Source organism: Nomascus leucogenys, chromosome 18, assembly GCF_006542625.1.
Source record: "Nomascus leucogenys isolate Asia chromosome 18, Asia_NLE_v1, whole genome shotgun sequence".
NCBI lineage: Eukaryota > Metazoa > Chordata > Mammalia > Primates > Hylobatidae > Nomascus > Nomascus leucogenys.
The window spans coordinates 79,398,148-79,421,571 of NC_044398.1; the positions used below are offsets into that span (position 1 = coordinate 79,398,148).

General features: G+C 41.2%; 1 protein-coding gene across 4 annotated transcripts in view; it reads left to right on the forward strand.

Annotated features, from left to right (window-relative positions):
- The window catches only part of CDK7 (cyclin dependent kinase 7), a 45,661-nt gene that overhangs the window by 8,491 nt on the left and 13,746 nt on the right, over nt 1-23,424 (forward strand). For 2 of the 4 annotated variants that reach the window (XM_030798557.1, XM_030798559.1), the window contains exons 3-8: nt 10,725-10,758; nt 12,871-12,938; nt 13,730-13,798; nt 16,938-17,048; nt 18,725-18,843; nt 21,359-21,458. In XM_030798557.1, the coding sequence (XP_030654417.1) occupies nt 10,725-10,758; nt 12,871-12,938; nt 13,730-13,798; nt 16,938-17,048; nt 18,725-18,843; nt 21,359-21,458 (501 nt within the window). Of the gene's footprint in view, nt 1-9,961; nt 9,992-10,724; nt 10,759-12,870; nt 12,939-13,729; nt 13,799-16,937; nt 17,049-18,724; nt 18,844-21,358; nt 21,459-23,424 lie in introns of those variants that run through there. The other 2 variants (XM_030798560.1, XM_030798558.1) reach the window with 2 other exon arrangements.

Genomic DNA, 23,424 nt, shown 5'->3' on the forward strand with positions numbered 1-23,424 from the left:
GGTTTACTGCAACCTCCGCCTCCCGGGTTCAAGCAATTCTCCTGCCTCAGCCTCCTGAGTAGCTGGGATTACAGGTGCGCACTGCACCACCACACCTGGCTAATTTTTGTATTTTTAGTAGAGACATAGTTTCACCATGTTGGCCAGGCTGGTCTCGAACTCCTGATCACGTGATCCGCCCGCCTCAGCCTCCTAAAGTGCTGGGATTACAGACATGAGCCACCGGGCCCGGCCCTCATAGTAGTTTTCATTTGCATTTTTCTGATGCTCAGTGATGTTGAGCACCTTTTCTTATGCTGTCTGCCATTTGTATGTCTTCTTTTGAGAAATATCTACTCATCTTTTGCCCATTTTTTAATTGGATTATTAGATTTTTTTCATATAGAGTTTGAGCTTCTTATATATTCTGGATATTAATCTCTTATCACATGGATAGTTTGCAAATATTTTCTCTCATTCTGTGGGTTTTCTCTTCACTGTGTTGTTTTCTTTGCTCTGCAGAAGCATCTTAACTTGATGTGATCCCATTTGTCCATTTTTGCATTGGTTGCCTGTGCTTGTGGGGTATTACTCAAAAACTCTGCCCAGTCCAATGTCCTGAAGAGGTTTTCCACTGTTTTCTTTAGTAGTTTCATAGTATGAAGTCCTCAATTTAAGTCTTTAATCCATTTTGATTTGATTTCTGTATATGATGAGAGATATGGGTCTAGTTTCATTCTTCTGCATATGGATATCCAGTTTTCCCAGCACCACTTATTTATTTTGTTTGCAGCAAAGAAATAGTTTAATTGTTACAGGGCCAACCAAGTGAGGAAGACAGTAGATAATTCTCAAATCTGCCTCCCTGAGAATTCGGAGGCTAGGGTTTTTCAAGGATAGTTTGGTAGGCAGTGGGCTAGGGAATGGGGAATGCTGATTGGTTGGGTCTTGGATAAAATTGTAGGGAGTTGAAACTGTCTTCTTGCCCTGAGTCAGTTCCTGAGTAGGGGTCACAGAACCGGTTGAGTCAGTTTCTTCTTATGGGCTCCTGGACCAAGTGGCACCAATTGGTCCATCAAAATGCAAGGTCTGAAAGATACCCCAACCACCAGTTTTACATTTTATGATAGTGATGTTATCTATAGGAGCAATTGTGGAGGTTGCAAAATTCTTGTTACTTTTGGCTACATAACTCCTAAACAATAATTCTAACCTCGTGTAATTTTACAAAGATGCTTTTAGTCTCTGAGCAAGGAGTGGGTTAATTTTGGGAAAGGACTGTTAATCATCTTTGTTTTAAAGTTAAACTCTAAACTGAATTTCTCCCATAGTTAGCATTGCCAACACTCAGGAGTGAGCAAAGAGCTTGTGAGATTAAAAGCAAAGATAGGGCCAGGGGCAGTGGCTCATGTCTGTAATCCCAGCACTTTGGGAGGCGGAGGCAGGCGGATCACCTGAGGTTGGGAGTTTGAGACCAGCCTGACCAACATGGAGAAACCCCGTCTCTACTAAAAATACAAAATTAGCCGGGCGTGGTGGTGCATGCCTGTAATTCCAGCTACTCGGGAGGCTGAGGCAGGAGAATTGCTTGAACCCAGGAGGTGGAGGTTGCGGTAAGCTGAGATTGCACCTTTGCACTCCAGCCTGGGCAACAAGAGCAAAAACTCCGTCTCCAAAAAAAAAAAAAAAAAAAAGCAAAGATGGAGTCAGCTATATCAGGTTTTGCTCACTGTTGTAATTTTTGCAAAGGTGGTTTCAAAAATATGCCTTTTGGCATGTTGATTATTGTGAGCTGGTTATCCTGAGAAACTGCAGATACAGGAGTAGTTCTGAAAAGTTGCCCTTTTTTAAGGGAAGTGTACGTTTGTAAAGGAGTATCTGTTTGACAGGGTGTCTCCCTCTCTGCACCAGGAAAAGAAGAAAGACTAGAAAGACTAAATCTCTAGAGACTGTCAATGCAGAAGGCATCAACTTAAATCTGTACAGCAAACCTAACCTCTGCTTAAGGCACAGCACCATTTATTGAAGAAACTGTTTTTTCCTCATTGTATGTTATTGGCACCATTGTTGAAAATGAGTTTGCTGTAGATGTATGGATTTTTTTTCTGGGTTCTCTATTCTGTTCCATTGGTCTGTGTGTCTGTTTTTATGCCAATATCATGCTGTTTTGGTTATTATAGCTTTGTTGTATGAAGTCGGGTAATGTGATTCCTCCCTTTTGTTCTTTTTTCTTAGGATAGCTTTGGCTATTCTGGGTCTTTGTGGTTCCACACGAATTTTAGGATTATTTTTCCTATTTCCATGACGAATGTCATTGGTATATTGATAGAGATTACATTGAATCTATAGATTGCTTTAGGTTGTATGGACATTTTAACAATATTGATTCTTCCAATCCGTGAATATGAATTATCTTTCCATTTTTTTGGTGTGTTGTCTTCAATTTCTTTCACCAGTGATAGTTTTTTTGTTTTTTTTTTGTTTTTTTTGTTTGTTTGTTTGTTTTGAGACGGAGTCTCGCACTGTTGCCTGGGCTGTGGAGTGCAATAGTGCGATCTCAGCTCACTGCAACCTGTGCCTCCTGGGTTCGTGCCATTCTCCTGCCTCAGCCTCCTGAGTAGCTGGGATTACAGGCGCATACCACCACAGCCGGCTAATTTTTTGTATTTTTAGTAGAGACGGAGTTTCACTGTGTTGGCCAGACTAGTCTCGAACTCCTGACCTCATGATCCGCCCTCCTCGGCCTCCCAAAATGCTGGGATTACAGGTGTGAGCCACCGCACCCATTCAATAGTTTTTATTTTAGAGATCTTTCACTTAATTTGGTTAATTCCTAGATATTTAATTTTATTTGTAGCTGTTGTGAACGGGATTACTTTCTTGATTTCTTTTTCAGATTGTTCACTGTGGGCATATAGCAGGGCTACTGATTATTGTATGTTGATTTTTGTATCCTGCAACTTTTGTGAATTATCAGTTCTAGTCGTTTTTTGGTAGAGTCTTTAGATTTTCCCAAATACAAGATCATATCGTCTAGAAACAAGAAGAAGAATTTGACTTCTTTGCTTGCTCTACCTAGGACTTCCAGTACTGTATTGAATAACAGTGGTGAAAGTGGGTATCCTTGGTGTGTTCAAGCTCTTAAAGGAAATCAGTTTTTCCCCATTCAGTATACTGGCCATGGGTCTGTAGTATATGGCTTTTATTATGTTGAGGTATGTTCCTTCTATACCCAGTTTTTTAAGAGTTTTTATCATGACGGGATGTTGGATTTTATCAAATGCTTTTTCAGCATCAATTGAAATGATTATATAGTTTCTGTCCTTCATTTGTTGATATGATGTATCACGTTGATTGATTATAGCATATGTTGAACCATCCTTGCATCCCCAGGATAAATCCCACTTGGTCATGATGATCTTTTTATGTATTGTTGAATTCACTTTGCTAGTATTTTTTTGAGGATTTTTACATCAATGTACATCAAGGATATTGGCCTGTAGTTTTCTTATTTTGGTGTGTCTTTGTCTGATTTTGGTATCAGGGTAATACTGGCCCCATAGAATGAGTTTGGAAGTATTTACTTCTCTGTTTTTTGGAATAGTTTCAGTAGTATTGGTATTAGCCCCCTCCTCTCCCCCCTCCTCCGTCCTTTTCCCCTCCCTTCCCCCTCCCCTTCCCCTCCCTTACCCTACCCTCTTATTTATTTATTTATTTTTCTTGCTCTATCGGCCACCCAGGCCTGGAGTGCAGTGGCGTCATTTCAGCTCATTGCAACCTCCACCTCCTGGGTTCAAGTGATTCTCCTGCCTCAGCCCAAGTAGCTGGGATTACAGGCATGCACCACCACCCCCGGCTACTTTTTATATTTTTAGTAGAGATGGGGTTTCACCATATTGCCCAGGCTGGTCTCAAACTCCTGACCTCAAGTGATCTGCCTGCCTCGGCCTCCCAAAGTGCTGGGATAGCCACTGTGCCCAGCCTAGCCCTTCTTCAAATGTTTGGTAAAATTCAGCATTGAAGCCATCAGGTCTTGGGCTTTTTGCTGGGAGATTTTTTACTGTGGCGTCAATCTCATTACTTGTTACTGGCCTGTTTAGGTTTTCAATTTTTTCCATGGTTCAGTCTTGGTAGTTTGTATGTGTCTAGGAATGTATCTATTTCTTCTAGGTTTTCCAGTTTCTTGGCATATAGTTACTCATAGTAGCCACTACTGATCCTTTGGATTTCTGCGGTATTGGTGGTAATGTCCCCTTTTTTCACATCTGTTTTTATTTATTTGCATCTTCTCTCCTTTTCTTTTAGTCTAAAGGTTGGGTAAGTTTTTTAGTGGTCAGGGTTTTTATTGGGACTGGTCATGTAGGCATTTTCTGCCTGGCATGTACCAAAAATCCAGACTTAATCATGGCGGAAGGTGAAAGGGAAACAAGGCACCTCTTATGGTGGCAGGAGAGATTTTTTTTTCTAGAGCAGGAGTGGAAGTTTGTTTGTTTGTTTATTTTTTGAGTTGGAGTCTCGCTCTGTCGCCAGGCTGGAGTGCAGTGGTGCGATCTCGGCTTACTGCAATCTCCACCTCCCAGGTTCAGGTGATTCTCCTGCCTCAGCCTCCGGAGTATCTGGGATTACAGGCGCCTGCCACCACGCCCGGCTAACTTTTGTATTTTTAGTAGAGATGGGGTTTCACCATGTTGGCCAGGATGGTCTTGATCTTCTGACCTCGTGATCTGCCCACCTCGGCCTTCCAAAGTGCTGGAATTACAGGTGTGAGCCACCGCGCCCGGCCAGAAGTTTATAAAAAGCTTTAGAGTAGGAAAGAAACAAAAGTGCACTTGGGAGAGATCCAGGTGGGCAACTTGAAGAACATGTGTCCAATTTTGATGGTCTTTTCAACACACCAACTTGTTATTTTGTTGATCTTTTGTATTTTTTTGTCTCAATTTCATTTATTTCTGCTCTGATTTTTATTATTTTCTTCTAACTTTGGGATTGGTTTGCTCCTGCTTTTCTAGTTCTTTAAGATGCATCATTGTTTATTTGAAGGTTTTGGGTTTTTTTTTTTTTTATGTAGGCAGTTATAGCTATAAACTTCCCTCTGAGTACTGCTTTCCCTGTATCCCAAGGTTTTTCATATGTTGTGTTTCCATTATCATTTCTTTGAAGAAATTTTTCAGTTTTCTTCTTCATCTGTCCATTGACCCACTGGTCATTCAGGACTGTATTGCTTAATTTTCGTGTATTACACAGTTTCCAAAATTCCTCTTGTTATTGATTTCTGGTTTTATCCTATTGTGGTCAGAAAAGATACTTGATATGATTTCAGTTTTTTGGAATGTTTTAAGACTTGTTTTGTGGCCTAACATATGGTCTGTCCTTGAGAATCATTCATTTGCTGAGGAGAAGAATGTTTAATCTGCAGCCATTGGATGACATTTTCTATAAATATCTATTAGGTCCATGTGGTCTGTAGTGTGGATTAAGTCCAATGTGTCTTTGTTGATTTTCTGCATGGATCTGTCCAATGGTGAAAGTGGGGTGTTGAAGCCTCCAGCTATTATTGTATGGGGTCTGCCTTTCTCTTTAGTGCTAAAAATATTTTATATATCTGAGTACTCCCTTGTTGGGTGCATATATAGTTTCAATTTTTATATCCTCTTACTGAATTGACGCCTTTATCATTATATAGTGACTTTGTCTCATTTTACAGTTTTTGCTTGAAATCTGTTTTATTTAATATAACTACTCTTGTTCTTTTTTGGTTTCCATTGGCAGTGAATATCTTTTTTTCCATCTCTTTATTTTTAGTCTGTGTGTCTTTATAGTTAAAGTGTGCTTCTGGTAGGCAACAGATCATTGGGGCTTCTTTTTTTATCCATTCAGTCACTCTGTGTCTTATGATTGAAGCTTTTAGCCCATTTATATTCAGTGATATTATTGATAAGTAAGAACTTTTATTCCTGCCATTTTCTTACTTGTTTTCTGGTTGTTTTGTGGTCTTTTCTTCCTTCTTTCCTTCCTTCCTGTCTTCCTTGTAGTAAAGGTGGTTTTCTCTGGTGGTATGTTTTAATTTCTTAATTTTTATTTTTAGTGTATCTATTGTATGTTTTTAGATTCGAGGTTACATGAGGCTTGCAAATAATATTTTAAACTGATGACAACACTGATTACATAAACCAATAAGCAAAAAGAAAACTAATAAAACTCTACGTTTTAACTTTGTCTCCCCACTTTGTTGTACTATGTCTTGAAAAATTGTTATTGTTTTTGATTGGTTCATTTTTTATCTTTCTGCTGGATATGAGTAGTTTACATACCACAATTACAGTGTTATAATATTATGTGTTTTTCTGTGTACTTACTATTACCAGTGAGTTTTGTATCTTCAGATGGTTTCTTCTTGCTCATTAACGTCTTTTCTTTCTGATTGAAGAACTCCCTTTAGCATTTCTTGTAGGACAGGCCTGGTGTTTATGAAATCTCTCAGCTTTTGTTTGTCTGGGAAAGTCTTTATTTCTCCTTCCTGTTTGAAGGATATTTTTGCTGAATATACTATTCTAGGTTAAAAGTTATTTTCCTTCAGCACTTTAAATACATCATGCCAGTCTCTCCTGTCCTGTAAAGTTTCTACTGAAAAGTCTGCTGCCAGACATATTGGGGGCTCCATTATATGTTATTTGTTTCTTTTTTCTTCTTGCTGCTTTTAAGATCCTTTCTTTTTCTTTTCTTTTTTTTTTTTTTTTTTTTTTTTTGAGACCGAGTTTCATTGTTGTTTCCCAGGCTGGAGTGTGGAGTGCAATGGCATGACCTTGGCTCACCGCAACCTCCTCCTCCCAGGTTCAAGAGATTCTCCTGCCTCAGCCTTCCCAAGTAGTTGGGATTACAGTCATGCACCACCACGCCCAGCTAATTTTGTATTTTTAGTAGAGGCGGAGTTTCTCCATGTTGGTCAGGCTGGTCTCGAATTCCCGACCTCAGGTGACCCACCCTCCTCGGCCTCCCAAAGTGCTGGAATTACAGGTGTGAGCCACCGTACCTGGCCTAGGATCCTTTCTCATTCCTTGACTTTGAGAGTTTGATTATTAAATGTGTTGAGGTAGTCTTCTTTGAGTTAAACCTGCTTGGTATTCTATAACCTTCTTTTCTTTTTCTTTTTTTTTTTTTTTTTTGGAGATGGAGTCTTGTTTTTCTTGCCCAGGCTGGAGTACAGTGGCACAGTCTTGGCTCACTGCAACCTCTGCCTCCTGGGTTCAAGTGATTCTCCTGCCTTAGCCTCCTGAGTAGCTGGGATTAGTGGCGTGAGCCACCGTCCCCAGGCCAGTGTTCCATAACTTTCTTGTACTTAAATATTGGTACCTATTTCTGCGTTTGGGAAGTTTCCTCTTATCCCTTCGAATTAACTTTCTTCTTTGCCTCTCTCTCTACCTCCTTTTTAAGGCCAAAAGTGCTTAGATTTGCCCTTTTGAGCCTGTCTTCTAGATCTTGTAGGCATGTCTCATTTCTTTTTAATTTTTTTTCTTTTGTCTCCTCTGTTTTCAAATAGCCTGTCTTCAAGCTCATTAATTCTGCCTTCTGCTTTATCAATTCTGCTATTAAAAGGCTGATGTGGCTGGACACAGTGGCTCATGCCTGTAATCCCAGGACTTTGGGAGGCCGAGGTGGGTGGATCACTTTAGCTCAGGAGTTTGAGACCAGCCTGGGCGACATGGTGAAACCCCATCTCTACAGAATATAGAAAAATTAGCTTGACATGTTGGTTTGTGCCAGTGGTCCCAGCTTCTTGGGGGGTATGAATGGAGAGGATGGCTTTAGCCTGGGAGGCGGAGGTTGCAGTGAGCCGAGATTGCACCACTGCACTCCAGCTTGGGTGACAGAGTGACAGAGCAAGACTCTGTTTCAAAAAAGGAAAAAAAAAAAAAGGGTTGGGCATGGTGGCTGACACCAGTAATCCCAGCACTTTGGGAGGCCACAGTGGGTGGATCATTTAGGTCAGGAGTTGGAGACCAGCCTGACCAACGTGGTGAAGCCTCGTCTCTACTAAAAATAGAAAATTAGCTGGGCATGGTGGTGCATGCCTGTAATTCCAGCTACCTGGGAGGCTGAGGCAGAAGAATTGTTTGAACCCAGGAGGCAGAGGTTGCAGTGAGCTGAGATTGTGCCATTGCACTCCAGCCTGGGCAACAAGAGCAAAACTCCGTCTCCAAAAAACAAAGACTGATGCATTCTTGAGTATGTCAGTTGCATCTTTCCACTCCAGAATTTCTGCTTAATTCTTTTTAATTCTTTTGAGTATTTGTTGAATTACCTGATAGGATTCTGAATTTCTTCTCTGTGTTATCTTGAATTTCTTTGAGTTTTCTGAAAACAGCTATTTCGAATTCTCTGACTAAAAGGTCACCTATCTTTCTCTGCAGGATTGACCCCTAGTGCCTAATTTAGTTCATTTGGTGAGGGTATGTTTTCCTGGATGGCCTTAATGCTTGTGAGTGTTCACTGCCATCTGTACATTGAAGAGTCAGGTATTTATTATAGTCTTCGCAGTCTGGACTTGTTTGTACCATTCTTATTGGAAGGTATTCCAAGTATTCAAAGAGAATAGAGTGTTGCGATCTATGTCTTTGGTCACTGTAACCGTATGTGCATTGGGGGTACCCCGAACCCGGTAATGCTGTAGTTCTAGACTCATAGAGGTACCATCTTGGTGGTCTTGGATAAGGTCCAGAATTCTCTGTATTACCATTCTGTCTTCCCCTTTCCTCAGGTGGAGAAGTTGCTCCTATGTCCACCAGCACCACAGGCCCATGGGGAGGGGAGTATTGCCAGGGTACCACCAGTGTTCACTTAAGGCCCAGGGCTCCTCGGTCAGCTTATGCTGGATGCTGCCAGGCCTGGGACTCACCTTCAGGGTAGTGGGTTCCCCTCTGTTTCAGGGGTAGGTCCAGAAATGCCATCCAAGAGCCAAGGCCTGGATTCAATGACCCTAGTAGCCCACCTGGTGCTCTTCCCCAGGGCAACCAGGCTGGTCCCTAAGCTGCAAGACAGAATCTCCTTTACTCTTCCCTCTCATTTGCTCAAACAGGAGTCTCTCCTGGTAGCCACTACAGCTGTGAATGTGCTGTGTCATACCTGAAGCCAATATGTCTCAGAGTTTCACCTGAGGCCCATGGTGAGGCCCTGGTTACCACTGCTGATTATTCAGGGCCCAGGGGCTCTATAGTGAGCAAATCATGAATCCTAAATGGCCTACTTTGAGAAATTCTGTGGGTTTTTTTTGTTTGTTTGTAGAAGTAGGATTTCCTGTTCTGTTGCCCAGGCTGGAGTGCAGTGGTGCAATCATAGCTCACTGCAGCCTCGAACTTCTGGGCTCAAGCAATCCTCCCACTTCAGCCTCGCAAGTAGATGGAACTACAGGCACGTGCCCCGGTAACTTTTTTTTGTTTTGTTTTGTTTTGTTTTTTTGAGACGGAGTCTTGCTCTGTCACCCAGGCTGGAGTGCAGTGGCACGATCTCGGCTTACTGCAAGCTCCGCCTCCTGGGTTCAAGCGATTCTTCTGCCTCAGCCTCCCAAGTAGCTGGGACTACAGGCGTGTGCCACCATGCCTGGCTAATTTCTGTATTTTTTTAAATGGAGACGAGGTTTCACCATATTGGCCAGGCTGGTCTCGAACTCCTGACCTCGTGATCCGCCTGCCTCGGCCTCCCAAAGTGCTGGGATTACAGGCATGAGCCGCCACACCCAACCAATGCCCCGGTAACTTTTTACATTTTTTTTAGAGACGGGGTCTTGCTATGTTGCCCAGACTGATCTTTAACTCCTGTACTCAAGCGATCCTCCTACCCAGGCCTCCCAAAATACTGGGATTACAGGCATGAGCCACCTGTGTTTTTGTTTGTTTGTTTGTTTGAGAAAGTCTCTCTATGTTGCCTAGGCTGGAGTACGGCAGTGTGATCATGGCTCACTGTAGCCTGGGCTCAAGCAATCCTCCTGCTTCAGTCTCTTGAGTACTTGGGACTGTAGGTGCGTGCCACCACTCCTGGCTAATTTTAAAAAATGTTTAGTAGACACAAGGTCTTGCTATGTTGCCCAGGCTGGTCTTAAACTCCTGGGATCAAGTGATCCTCCCACCTTGGCCTGTCAAAGTGTTGGAATTTACAAGTGTGAGCCACCACGCCCCACCAGTGTTTTCTTGATTACTGACAGTTTTTTAAAAAACAGTGAGAGAATGTTCTTTACCCGGGTAATTTATTTTGCGTAAGACTAAACCTGCTAATGTACTTTGTTATGTTTATTCAGAGTAACAACATTTTAACCATCACAATTTGGAATTTTGCTTTTTGAAAAATGTGTCTAAGAGCATATTATTGGGCTTATTACCAACTATACAGCATGTTATTTTCTGTATCTTTCCTCCCAAGTGGGCTAATTTGAAGTTACGTATTTATTTTTAATCAGGATACCCTTAGTTATTTGGTCCACGTTGAACCTTGAAAAGATAAAACAGATTTTTCTTAATTTTATTATTTGAATGTGTAGTTCAGAAACTTAAGGGACAAGGGGTAGGTATTTGATTCTCTCTTATATTGTTTATCTTTCTGATCATGATTCCTACTCTTTTTGCCTAGTAGGTACATATCGGTTGCTAATTTTTGTTTTCTGTGGCGAAGTATTTGAAGTGTTTACATATTATTCATTGATTCTAAATAATTTAACACATTTTTAATATATTTGGGTTTTTTTCTCTTTCTACCAGATCAAACTTGGACATAGATCAGAAGCTAAAGATGGTAAGTATTTCATGTAATCTGACAGATAGGAAAAGTTTTCTCCTCTTTTTTTTTTTTTTTTTTTTTAAAAAAGACAGGGTCTTGCTCTGTCACCCAGGCTGGAGTACAGAGACACAATCGTAGCTCACTGCAGCCTCGAACTTCTGTACTCAAGCAGTTCTCCCACCTCAGCCTCCTGAGTAGCTAGGGCTGTAAACATGTGCCACCACTTGTGGTTAATGTTTTATTTTTTGTAGAGACCAGGTCTGGCTGTGTTGCTCAGGCTTCTCTCAAACTCCTGGCCTCAAGCTATCCTCCCACCTCGGCTTCCCAAAGTGCTGGGATTACAGGCTTGAGCCACCATGTTTTCATTCTCACTGAAGAAACGAGCAAAGTATGAATTAATAAGAGTTAGTAATGGTTCTGGATAGAGTTACTGCAGGGTCCCCGAAGAGTAAAGATAGACTCAGCATAGAGAAGGAGTATTTGGTGATTTTTACCAACTGGATGTTCAGAGAAACATTCCAAATCACCCACATAAATGGAAGGCAGCAAGCTTAATTAGTCTTTCTGTCTTCATTACTGTTTTAGATGTTACAAGCCATTGCTTTTTCTATTTCTGAGTTTCTAATTACTTTGAAAATTCAGGGTACATTTTCATGAAAGTACATAAAGCTTATTATGGAATAGATACACGAGGAAAAGATTTCATTAAACTTTCTTCCAAAGTCTTATTTATTAGGAGTCATCTTAAAATAGCTCTTATAAAAGAGATCCATTGTCTGTGTAGGTGCCAATACTATATCTTATTTTTATTTTATTTGAGACAGATGCTCTGTTTCCCAGGCCGGAGTGCAGTATCGCGATCTCGGCTCACTGCAACCTCCACCTCCCGGGTTTAAGCGATTCTCCTGCCTCAGCTTCCTGAGTAGCTAGGATTAAAGGTGCACACCACCATGCCCAGCCAATTTTTTGTATTTTTAGTAGAGATGGGGTTTTGCCATGTTGGCCAGGCTGGTCTCGATCTACTGGCCTCAAGTGATCTGCCCACCTAGGCCTCCCAAAGTGCTGGGATTACGAGCCACCGCGCCCGGCCTGTATCTAATTTTTAATTTTGAAATCTGTCATTTGTATTGGAAAATATAATATCTTATCACTAGTTTGCTTTTAGCACAAACAATATGCCACTAATATTTGTAGGGCAAGAGTAGGGACGCTTATCACCTATATGCTGCACACTTCTATATGTTGTTAGTCTAGTAGTGGTCTTCAGATCCTGATATAGATAAAGTGAAATTTTTTTCACCATTTGCCATAGTCTTTGTTAAGCTATTTGAAAAGTAAAGCAATATAGGCCTGGTGTGATGGCTCACGCCTGTAATCCCAGCACTTTGGGAGGGTGAGGTGGGTAGATCGCCTGAGCTCAGGAGTTCGAGACCAGCCTGGCCAATATGGCAAAACCCTGTCTCTAACAAAAATACAAAAAATTAGCCAGGCGTGGAGGTGCACGCCTGTGGTCCCAGCTACTCGGCAGGCTGAGGTGGGAAAATTACTTGAGTCTGGGAGGTGGAGGCTGCAGTGAGCCGAGATCATGCCACTGCACTCCAACCTGGCTGACAGGGTGAAACCCCATCTCAAAAAAAAAAAAATAAAAATAAAGCAATGTAAAAGAACAACAGATTTGACATAAAAATTGTCAAAGTAGCCCTTATTTTTGTGTGTAATGTTCACTATTTTCTGAGATTACTAACCTTTCTTTAAAAATATGTGTTTGTGGCTGGGTGCGGTGGCTCACGCCTATAATCCCAGCACTTTAGGAGGCCAAGGCGGGTGGATCACGAAGTCAGGAGTTCGAGACCAGCCTGACCAACATGGTGAAACCCCGTCTTTACTAAAAATACAAAAATTAGCCAGGCGTGGTGGCACGTGCCTGTAATCCCTGCTACTCTGGAGGCTGAGGCAGGAGAATTGCTTGAACCCGGGAAGCAGAGGTTGCAGTGAGCCGAGATCATGCCACTGCACTCTAGCCTGGACGACAGAGTGAGACTCCGTCTCAAAAAAAAAAAAAAAAAAAGTGTTTGTAAGGTTTGAGATTTCAGAATTATTCACTTTTTGCTTTGCCTTTTTATATAGGTATAAACAGAACCGCCTTAAGAGAGATAAAATTATTACAGGAGCTAAGTCATCCAAATATAATTGGTGTGAGTATGATCAAAACTGTTACTGGAATTTGGGACTCTGCCTTTTCTTAACATAATGGATGTTGATTAAAGGCTCAGCACGATGACTTGTTCTAGATGAGCCCTGCAGAAGCTTAAAGGAAATACATTTCTTATCCCAGTTGTTTTGATAGGCATTGTCTTTAAAACTATACCACTGATTAAATAAATGAAATATTGACATGTAGGCTAATTTTGTCGGAAATAATTTTGAAGTCTAGGGAGCTCTAGCATATAGTGGCTGAGCGTGTCAACCTGAATTCAAAACCTTTCTTTCTGCCTGTGTGAGACCTTGAGTGTTTTCACTCACAACTCCCCAGAGTCCCTGCCTCATAGGGTAGTTGTGAGACTAGCCAATTGAATAGATGTAAAGTATCTGGAATAGTGCCTACCATAGAAAATGTATTCATTCATTCAATGATAGCTGCTGTTATTTAGAGGATTTCTTAAGAATCACGTTTGGGACTTTTCTTTTGAATTGGAGACTGGAATGAGGTTTTCATTTGTCAGTTTCTTAATTCTAACTCCAAATATTTGGGGAAAGAGGTTGGGTATTTTTTTTAAGTAAAATTTAATATTTTTGTGCTTCAAAATACTAATTCCTTTAGTACTGCCTAAAAAAGGACAAATGTCAAATTTAATCAAATGATTTAAGCTTTATAGGGAATTACCAAGAGTTTAAATGCTTTTTAAATTTTTAAAAATTGCCTCAGTTGCTATGATACTGTCAGGTATTAAATAGTGAATCACATTTTAATTTTTTAACTTTGCAGCTCCTTGATGCTTTTGGACATAAATCTAATATTAGCCTTGTCTTTGATTTTATGGAAACTGATCTAGAGGTAAGATTAAGATTCCTGGAGAAATTCCTTTGTCCCAGTTTATCAAACAAGAACCTAAATATTTGTTTTCTACCTAAGAAGATACTGGTAGTAAAAGAAAAAAAGCTTAATTTTGTTGAAATTTGGATGTACTCTGAGTCAAAAGGATCTCTTGAGTTATTTTCTTCTAATCATTTAGTGATATTCCCAGTGTTACATACAAAGATTTGGATTTCATTGGCATTTCTGCCTTCTCAGTTCCCATAGCTAGTTGACGTCATTTTTGGAGAAATGAGCATTAGACCTATAAGATTTTTTTTTTGTTTTTTTTTTTTTGTTTTTGAGATGGAGTCTCACTCTGTTCACTCAGCCTGGAGTACAATGGCGTGATCTCGGCTCTCTGCAGCCTTCACCTCCTGGGTTCCAGTGATTCTCTCACTTCAGACTCCCAAGTACCTGGGATTACAGGTGCCACCACGCCCAGCTAACTTTTATATTTTAAGTAGAGACGGGGTGTCACCATGTTGGCCAGGCTGGTCTTGAACTCCTGACCTCAAGTGATCTGCCCACCTCAGCCTCCCAAAGTGCTAGGATTACAGTTGTGAGTCACCATGCCCAGCGACCTATAAGAATTTAAAGTTTATTTCTGGCCAGTGCAGTGACTCACGCCTGTAATCTCAGCATTTTGAGAGGCCAAGGCAAGAGGATTGCTTAAGCCCAGGAGTTCAAGACCAGCCTGGACCACATAGTGAGATCCTGTCTCTACTTTAAAAATTATATTAAAAAATAAACTTATTTCCATATAATCAGAGTAATGTCATTCTTTTGAAAGCCAAGTTTTCTTTGTTTGTTTTTGTTTTTGTTTTGTTTTTTTGAGACAGAGTCTTGCTTTGTTACCCAGGCTGGAGTACAGTGGCGCGATCTCAACTCACTGCAACCTCTGCCTCCCAGGTTCAAGTGATTCTCGTGCCTCAGCCTCCCGAGTAGCTGGGATTACAGGCGCCCATCACCATGCCCAGCTAATTTTTTTTGTATTTTTAATAGAGACGGGATTTCACTATGTTGGACGGGCTGATTTCAAACTCTTGACCTCTGGCGATCCACCTGCCTCAGCCTTCCAAAGTGCTGGGATTATAAGTGTGAGCCACCATGCCTGGCCTCTTTTTTCTTTTTCTTTTTCTTTTTTTTTCTTTTTTTTTGAGACGGAGTCTCGCTCTGTCGCCCAGGCCAGAGTGCAGTGGCGCAATCTCGGCTCACTGCAAGCTCCGCCTCCCGGGTTCACGCCATTCTCCTGCCTCAGCCTCTCCGAGTAGCTGGGACTACAGGCGCCCGCCACCACGCCCGGCTAATTTTTTGTATTTTTAGTAGAGACGGGGTTTCACCGTGTTCTCGATCTCCTGACCTCGTGATCCACCCGCCTCGGCCTCCCAAAGTGCTGGGATTACAAGCGTGAGCCACTGCGCCCGGCCTCGGCCTCTTTCTTTTAGATAAATACTAGCAGTGGTATTGCTAGATCACAAGATTATTGATTAGTGGTATCGATCACAATATTAGTGATGCTATTATAGATCACCATACTAATGGTATTGATGCTGGAAGGACCTATCACAATAGGCTATGGACTCACCACTAGGCTATGGATTGCACCACTGCACTCCATCCTAGGTGACAGAGTGAGACTCCCATCTCGAAAAAAGAAAAAAAGAAACAAAAACATATGCCAGAATTCAGTTGGTACACAGATGTTTGGTTTATTAATAATTTTCAAAACTGGAACAATTCAAACATCCCTCATTCTAACTGTACAAACAAACTGAAATACTACTCAGGAATAGAAACACGCTATTGATAAATGCAACAACACAGGTGAATCTGAAATGCATTATACTAAGTGAAAGAAGCCAGGCTAAAAAGACTATGTATTGAATCATTTCATTTATATGATATTCTGGAAAAGGCAAAACCAGATCAGCAGTTATGGGGGCTTTGGGGTAAAGGAAAGGAGTAAGTACAGAGGGGCCTCAGGGAATTTTGGGAGGTTACGGAACTATGCTTTGATTATAGTGGTGGTTACATGACTGGATGCATTTGTCAAAACTCATGGAACTATACACTAAAAAGGGTATGCTTTACCTTAAATCTGATTTTAAAAAAAGAAAAGGGGAACTTTCAGTTCCTAACTGATAAATCTAGAATAAACTGACATTAGGCACAGCTCATAAATAATGCCATCAAAACTCAGTCTTACACTTTAAATCAGCTCCGTTTTGTTTTTTTTTTTGGAGACAGAGTCTTGCTCTGTCACCCAGGCTGGAGTGCAGTGGCTGGATCTCTGCTCGCTGCAAGCTCTGCCTCCCAGATTCACACCATTCTCCTGCCTCAGCCTCCCAAGTAGCTGGGACTACAGGTGCCCACCACCACGCCCGCCTAATTTTTTGTATTTTTAGTAGAGACGGAGTTTCACCGTGTTAGCCAGGATGGTCTCGATCTCCTCACCTCATGATCCGCCCACCTCGGCCTCTCAGAGTGCTGGGATTACAGGTGTGAGCCTGGCCAAATCAGCTCCGTTTTCTTCTCTGTTGCATTCTTCATGTGTACAGTTCTCAATATGGTGTTCCAGATGTTCTAGGTATATGTTTGTAGAGTTTAGTAATACCTGAGGAACGAAAGTGCTTTCTTTTCTTTGATGCTAGCACAAGTACTTGCCCTGGTTGATTGACTTGTCTTGTATCCCTGAACCAGCCACTTGGCCAGGAGACTGCAGTGTGATAATGGGGATGCCTGGGTCATGTGCCTACCTCTGGAGGCCTTAGGTTGGCTCAGTCCTACCTTAACCATTTGGACTAAGCTGAGAAGAGACAGCTTCCCAAAGGAACACTTAACTGCTATTGTCAGAAGACGCAAGCAAAAACAACAGGTGTTTGCTACTTTCATGCAAAAGCAGTAGAGGACAAGGCACTGCTTTCTTTTCAAACCAGAAATGCTCTGCCTACCCATCTAACTCTGGAGATTCTGACAATTCTTCCTGAGGAAACTTAGATAACCTCTCTTGAGAGTCTCCTGTATTGATACTTACATTTTAAGTCTGTAAATTGTTTTATGTGGTAGAGTTTATTTGAAATAATAAAGGGTACCTGTATATTGTATACTTGCTTTACAGGTTATAATAAAGGATAATAGTCTTGTGCTGACACCATCACACATCAAAGCCTACATGTTGATGACTCTTCAAGGATTAGAATATTTACATCAACATTGGATCCTACATAGGGTAAGGTTTTTAATATTGCTTCTTTATACTAGTCAAGTTTGATATAGCCAATTTGGTACATAATGGTCTGAATATGTAAATTGTTTAACAATTAATTTATAGCTGACCATTTTATCCCATCTTTTTCCTATATATTGTTCCCTTCGCTTGTTGCAGCAGTTGGTGCTGTGAGGACTCCATATTACTTTGTGAAATTTAGAACTGGAAGAGATCCAGTCCCTTATTTTATTTATTTATTTATTTATTTATTTATTTATTTATTTATTTATTTGAGATAGTCTTGCTTTGTCGCCCAGGCTGGAGTGCAGTGGCGTGATCTCTCACTCACTGCAAGCTCCGTCTCCTGGTTTCATGCCATTCTCCTGCCTCAGCCTCCCGAGTAGCTGGGACCACAGGTGCCCGCCACCACACCTGGCTAATTTTTTGTATTTTTTTTTTTAGTAGAGACGGGGTTTCACCATGTTAGCCAGAATGGTCTCGATCTCCTGGCCTCATGATCCGCCCATCTTGGCCTCCCAAAGTGCTGGGATTACAGGCGTGAGCCATTGCGCCTGGCCCCTAAGTGACCTGACCATGGTTATATTTTTTTTCAAGGTTGGCTGCTGATAATGGACAGAGTATTAAAACATAGGTTTTGACCCAGGCATGGTGGCTCACTTTTGTGTTCCCAGCACTTTGGGAGGCAGAGGCAAGCAGATATCTCGAGCCCAGGAGTTCTAGACCAGCCTGGGCAATATAGCGAAAACTCGTCTCTACAAAAAATATAGAAATTAGCTGGGTGTGGTGGTGCATACCTGTAGTCCCAGCTGCTCAGGAGGCTGAGGTCGGGGGATCACCTGAGCCCAGGAGGCGGGGGTTGCAGTGAGCTGAGACCTCAGCACTGCACTCTAGCCTGGGTGACAGGGTGAAACCGTGTCTCAAAAAACAAAAAACAAAAAAAGTAGGTCTTTTGGCTTTAACTTCAGTATTCTTTGTGCCATAATGTTGTTGTTGGGAAAAAATATAGTTATAGTGATGGTCTTGGATTAACTCATACAATGCCAAAATACTAGAAAAGTAATGTTTCTTGTAGCTCTAAAATTCAAGGTACAAAATACAGTTTATGAAATAGTGGGAACATTCAGCTTTTAGAACAACGCTGATAATTTAGCTAGGTAGATGCTAGCTACCTAGCTATTTAGATAAGTAGCTAAGAATATATAATTTATAACTAGTAATTCTCATATCGTAAGTTTGGAATCCCTCTTAGGTTATTGCTGATGTCTTTTTAGCATAGATTTTGAAGAATGCCATTCTCATTCTTATATTATACATTAACAAATGTGTATCATGAAAGTTCATATTTATTATTAAATTAATAGGAACCATTTATTGAATGCCTACTATGAGCCAGTTATTACACTAGACTACAGAAAATATCAGATTTTATCCTCACAGAAACTCTATGAAGTATGTAAATTATGGCTTAGTGAAATTAAGTGCCTTACCAAGGTTATATATTATAACCAATTCAATTTTGCTTTGATGGGATTTTATATCATTGGAAAAAAAATGATTGTTTAGATTTCAGGTGTTACCTTGTTTTTGCTAAGTTTAAAGTTATGCCAACTAAATGTAGCACTACAGTGTTCTCCCCTACCCTGCTTATTTGTTTGTTTAAAACTTCCGTCATATAGGATCTGAAACCAAACAACTTGTTGCTAGATGAAAATGGAGTTCTAAAACTGGCAGATTTTGGCCTGGCCAAATCTTTTGGAAGCCCCAATAGAGCTTATACACATCAGGTTGTAACCAGGTAAGAATCCCTTAAAGCTACATGTACAGGAGGTTGATCAGAAATGAGCATCAACTGGCTTCTCTGAACTATCTTGGCAGAGTTAAGGAATCATTGTTGATTGATATCCTCTTAAAAAATACTGCCATTTGGCCAGGCGCAGTGACTCACGCCTGTAATCCCAGCACTTTGGGAGGCCAAGGCAGGCGGATCACGAGGTCAGGAGTTCGAGACCAGCCTGGCCAACTAAAAATACAAAAAATGTATTTGTCTGTACTAAAAATACAAAAAAATTAGCCGGGCATGGTGGCACGCCTGTAATCCTAGCTACTCAGGAGGCTGAGGCAGGAGAATTGCTTGAACCCGAGAGGCAGAAGTTGCAGTGAGGTGAGATCGCGCCACTGCACTCCAGCCTGAGCGACAGAGAAAGACTCCCTCTCAGGAAAAAAAAAAAAAAAAATGCCATTTTTATGTTAGGTATACTTTACCATGATGAAAAAATACATAGCCCCTTTTCAAACAGAGTCTAACTCAATCCTAAGACATTTACCTTGTAAATGGGAATAATTTATACTTTTACATTTTAGTTAGATAATCTAGAATTTCAGTGGCTATTCTTCTACCTAATCATCTGATTTATTGGACCCGTGTTTATTATGTTGGTCAGTGCTGATTCTGTATCCTTCTATGTAAATGAAAATACTGTAAACAGAGCAATGTCTTGATATTTGAATTTTTCATATTGGTAATTATATTTTCCATTTGTATTTTCGATGTGAAAAAACAGAAAATCACATTAAATAGGAATGATAGATTTTATAATTTTTGTCCCAGTGGCATTTTGTTAATTTCCAAGACCGTTTTAAGGATCTGCAGATTTTCAAATTCTCTATTTTTTCTTTTTCTTTTTTGAGACAGGATCCCGCTCTGTTGCCCAGGCTGAAGTGCGGTTGTGCAAACAGTACTCACTGCTGCCTTGACCTCCTGGGTCCAAGCAATCCTGCTACCTCAGCCTTCCAAGTATCTGGGGCCACAGTCATGCCCCACCATGGGTGGCTAATTTTTTTAAAGTTTTTATAGAGATAGGTTTCGCCATGTTGCCCAGGCTGGTCTCAAAGTCCTGCACTCAAGCGATCCTCCCACCTCAGCCTCCAATAGTTCTGGGATTACAGGTGTGAGCCATTGTGCCTGGCCCCAAATTCTCTAGTTTAAATTATTTTGCCACCTTCTTCCAAATAGATGTCACTGAGTATAAATCACCTAAGCCCTGAGTAAGAAGTAGGGGATGTGAGTAATTGTTTATGTAATTGCTAGAGCAGTTAAGCTCAACATTCAGGAACTCATAGACACAGGGGCCTGTGTACAAGAGCATTGTTAACAGAGCTTTCTTATCTACCAGTTTCTCATATTTTCTCTGTCTATAAATCAAATTAAGATGAAGACTCTGGCCGGGCGCGGTGGCTCACGCTTGTAATCCCAGCACTTTGGGAGGCCGAGGCGGGCGGATCACGAGGTCAGGAGATCGAGACCACGGTGAAACCCCGTCTCTACTAAAAATACAAAAAATTAGCCGGGCGTGGTGGCGGGCGCCTGTAGTCCCAGCTACTCGGAGAGGCTGAGGCAGGAGAATGGCGTGAACCCGGGAGGCGGAGCTTGCAGTGAGCCGAGATCGCGCCACTGCACTCCAGCCTGGGTGACAGAGCGAGACTCCGTCTCAAAAAAAAAAAAAAGATGAAGACTCTGAGAATTGACAATGGGATTTAGCAGTGTGGACATGACTGATAAGGTTGATAAGAACAGTTTTGGTGGAATGGTAAGGATGAAAGCCTGATTGAAAAGGTCCTTGTGTGTGTGTGTGTGTGTGTTGTGTTTTGTTTTGTTTTGAGACGGAGTCTGTCACTGTCACCCAGGCTGGAGTGCAATGGCGCAATCTTTGCTCACTGCAACCTCTGCCTCCTGGGTGCAAGCAATTTTCCTGCCTCAGCCTCCCAAGTAGCTGGGAATTACAGGCACCCGCCACCATGCCCAGCTAATTTTTTGTATTTTTAGTAGAGACAGGTTTCACTATGTTGGCCAGGCTGGTCTCAAACTCCTGACCTCGTGATCCACCAGCCTCGGCCTCCCAAAGTGCTGGGATTACAGGCGTGAGCCACCGCACCCAGCCTGAAAAGGTTTTAAGAGAGGATGGAAGAAAAGGAATTAGAGACAGTAAGAATAGACAATTCTATGAACTAACCAGAGAATGAGGAGGCACCTATTAGGGGAGGTAGGGTCCAGAGAAGTTTAAGACTTGAAAAATACTAGTATGTTTGTACACTGTTGGGAAAAGTCTAGTAGAAAACAAAAGACTGATGCTGTAGGAGAAAAAGTAGAGAACTGCAAGAGTATTATATTTAAAACTTCATGAAAGAGTATGGCATCTAGTCCTTAAAGTAAGGGATTGGCTTTAAAAACAGACAAGGATCGTGCAGCTGTAGAGATAGAAGTGCTTTGATAATTTCATGCTAAAATGATACTAATTCTTTTTGTTCTTTAGGTGGTATCGGGCCCCTGAGTTACTATTTGGAGCTAGGATGTATGGTGTAGGTGTGGACATGTGGGCTGTTGGCTGTATATTAGCAGAGTTACTTCTAAGGGTAAGTCTAAATTAATGTACACACTTTAATATTGTTGTTGCAGTTATTTGTTCTTACAGTTTGTGTAAGAATTCTTGTCCTAGGCCAGGCACGGTGGCTCACGCCTGTAATCCCAACACTTTGGGAGGCCGAGGCAGGTGGATCACTTGAGGTCAGGAGTTCAAAGCCAGCCTGGCCAACATGGTGAAACCCCATCTCTACTAAAAATAGAAAAATTAGCTGAGCATGGTGGCGGGTGCCTGTAGTCCCAGCTACTCGGGAGGCTGAGACAGGAGAATCGCTTGAACCTGTGAGGCAGAGGTTGCAATGAGCCAAGACTGTGCCACTGCACTCCAGCCTGGACAACAGAGCAAGGCTCCATCTCAAAAACAAAAAAAAAAAAAGAAAAAAAAAGAAAAAGAATTCTTGTCCTGCCAATGTCCTTACAACAAAAAGCCTACAAATAGTCCAATTTTTAAAAAGCCAAGTGCAGCATTTTTTAATGTTAATATGAAATGAGAATATATTCCATTTAGAACAATAAGAACTTTATTGTAGATAGTTTTATACTTCAGAACATAGAAATTCACTTGTAATATGGAAGTATCTCTATAATAACTAAATATGTTCAGATAAACTTTTGTCCTCCTGAGGGGTTTTTTGTTTGGGGCTGTTTTAAGTACGCTTTAGGAGATGTATAATACCAACCACTGCAGCTACTACTCTGTATAACTTAAACCTTGTGTGAGACCATTATTTTAGTTCTGTTGAAACAGAACAGATACAATGTTACTATAGCATTTCTGTGACTGAGACCATCATCTTACAGTAAAAAAAAATCCCCTATTTCCCCTCACCAGAGAGATGCTGACTTGGATACTTCTCTTTAGCTATGAAGTTTAGATCTCCAGAAAGACTAGCCCTTATGAATGATGAAGGTAAAGGGATACAGAGGAATCCTGAAGCTGGGAGTTTTTTTCTCTCCATATTCCGACCCCTGCTCTCCCTCTCCTTAAGCCATATGTATTTAAAGAAATTCAAACCAAGATTGAATAGCTTTTTTATCTCCTTGAACACAGAAAACAACTTCTGTACACCAAAGAGAAAAACACTAAACTAAAAATGTTTAGTTTAGGCATAGTGGTGGCTCACGCCTATAGTCCCAGCTACTTGGGAAGCTGAGGTGGGAGGATCACTTGTACTCAGGAGTTTGAGGCAAGCCTGGACAATATAGCAAGATCCCAATCTCTTAAAATAAAAGTAAATTCTGTGCATCATTTTGAGAAACTTACCCAATGGGCATTTGTAGAAACACACATTCAAACTTGGAAGGCAATATGGGAATCACAGTGCTAACAGGGGGTCCTGTGAATCAGCTGGCATGATAACTCTGCTACTTAACCTGAACACAGAGTATACCAGAAATTCACATTGAGAATTTATCAACCACCACAATCCATTCATGGCCAAGAAGAAAACAGAATTCCATAGCCCCTAATGTTATGACTGATCACTGCATTGAGAAAGCAAGTGAAGAGAGACAGCAGTTGAGAGTAAACAGGTGAGAGATTGTGGACCTGTTAACAATCATACTTGGAAATTTATTAGTCATTGGCATTGTTGCTGGAATCATCTTTAAAGTTATAAGGAAAATAACATGCAGACTAAAGAATCGTTCTTCTACCATACCTTTTGTCCTGTTTTAAGCTGTCCCTGCGCTCAATTGAAAAGGTAAAAATGTTGCCCATATGAATGCTTAGCCAGGGATCACCAGATAGTTATTAAGGATCTTCAGATAGTAATGAATACTTCCAAAATGAAAGGCAGACTGGAACAAACTAAAAAGAAACTTGGAAAAAATGGAAACAACCAAATCAGAAGAAAATTCACCGCCCCCAGCCCCCTTTCCAAATCTTCAGAGATCTAAGAGATTATAGTGCATCTATAGAATAAGCACACCATACTTTTTAAAAAGGGGAACAATCAA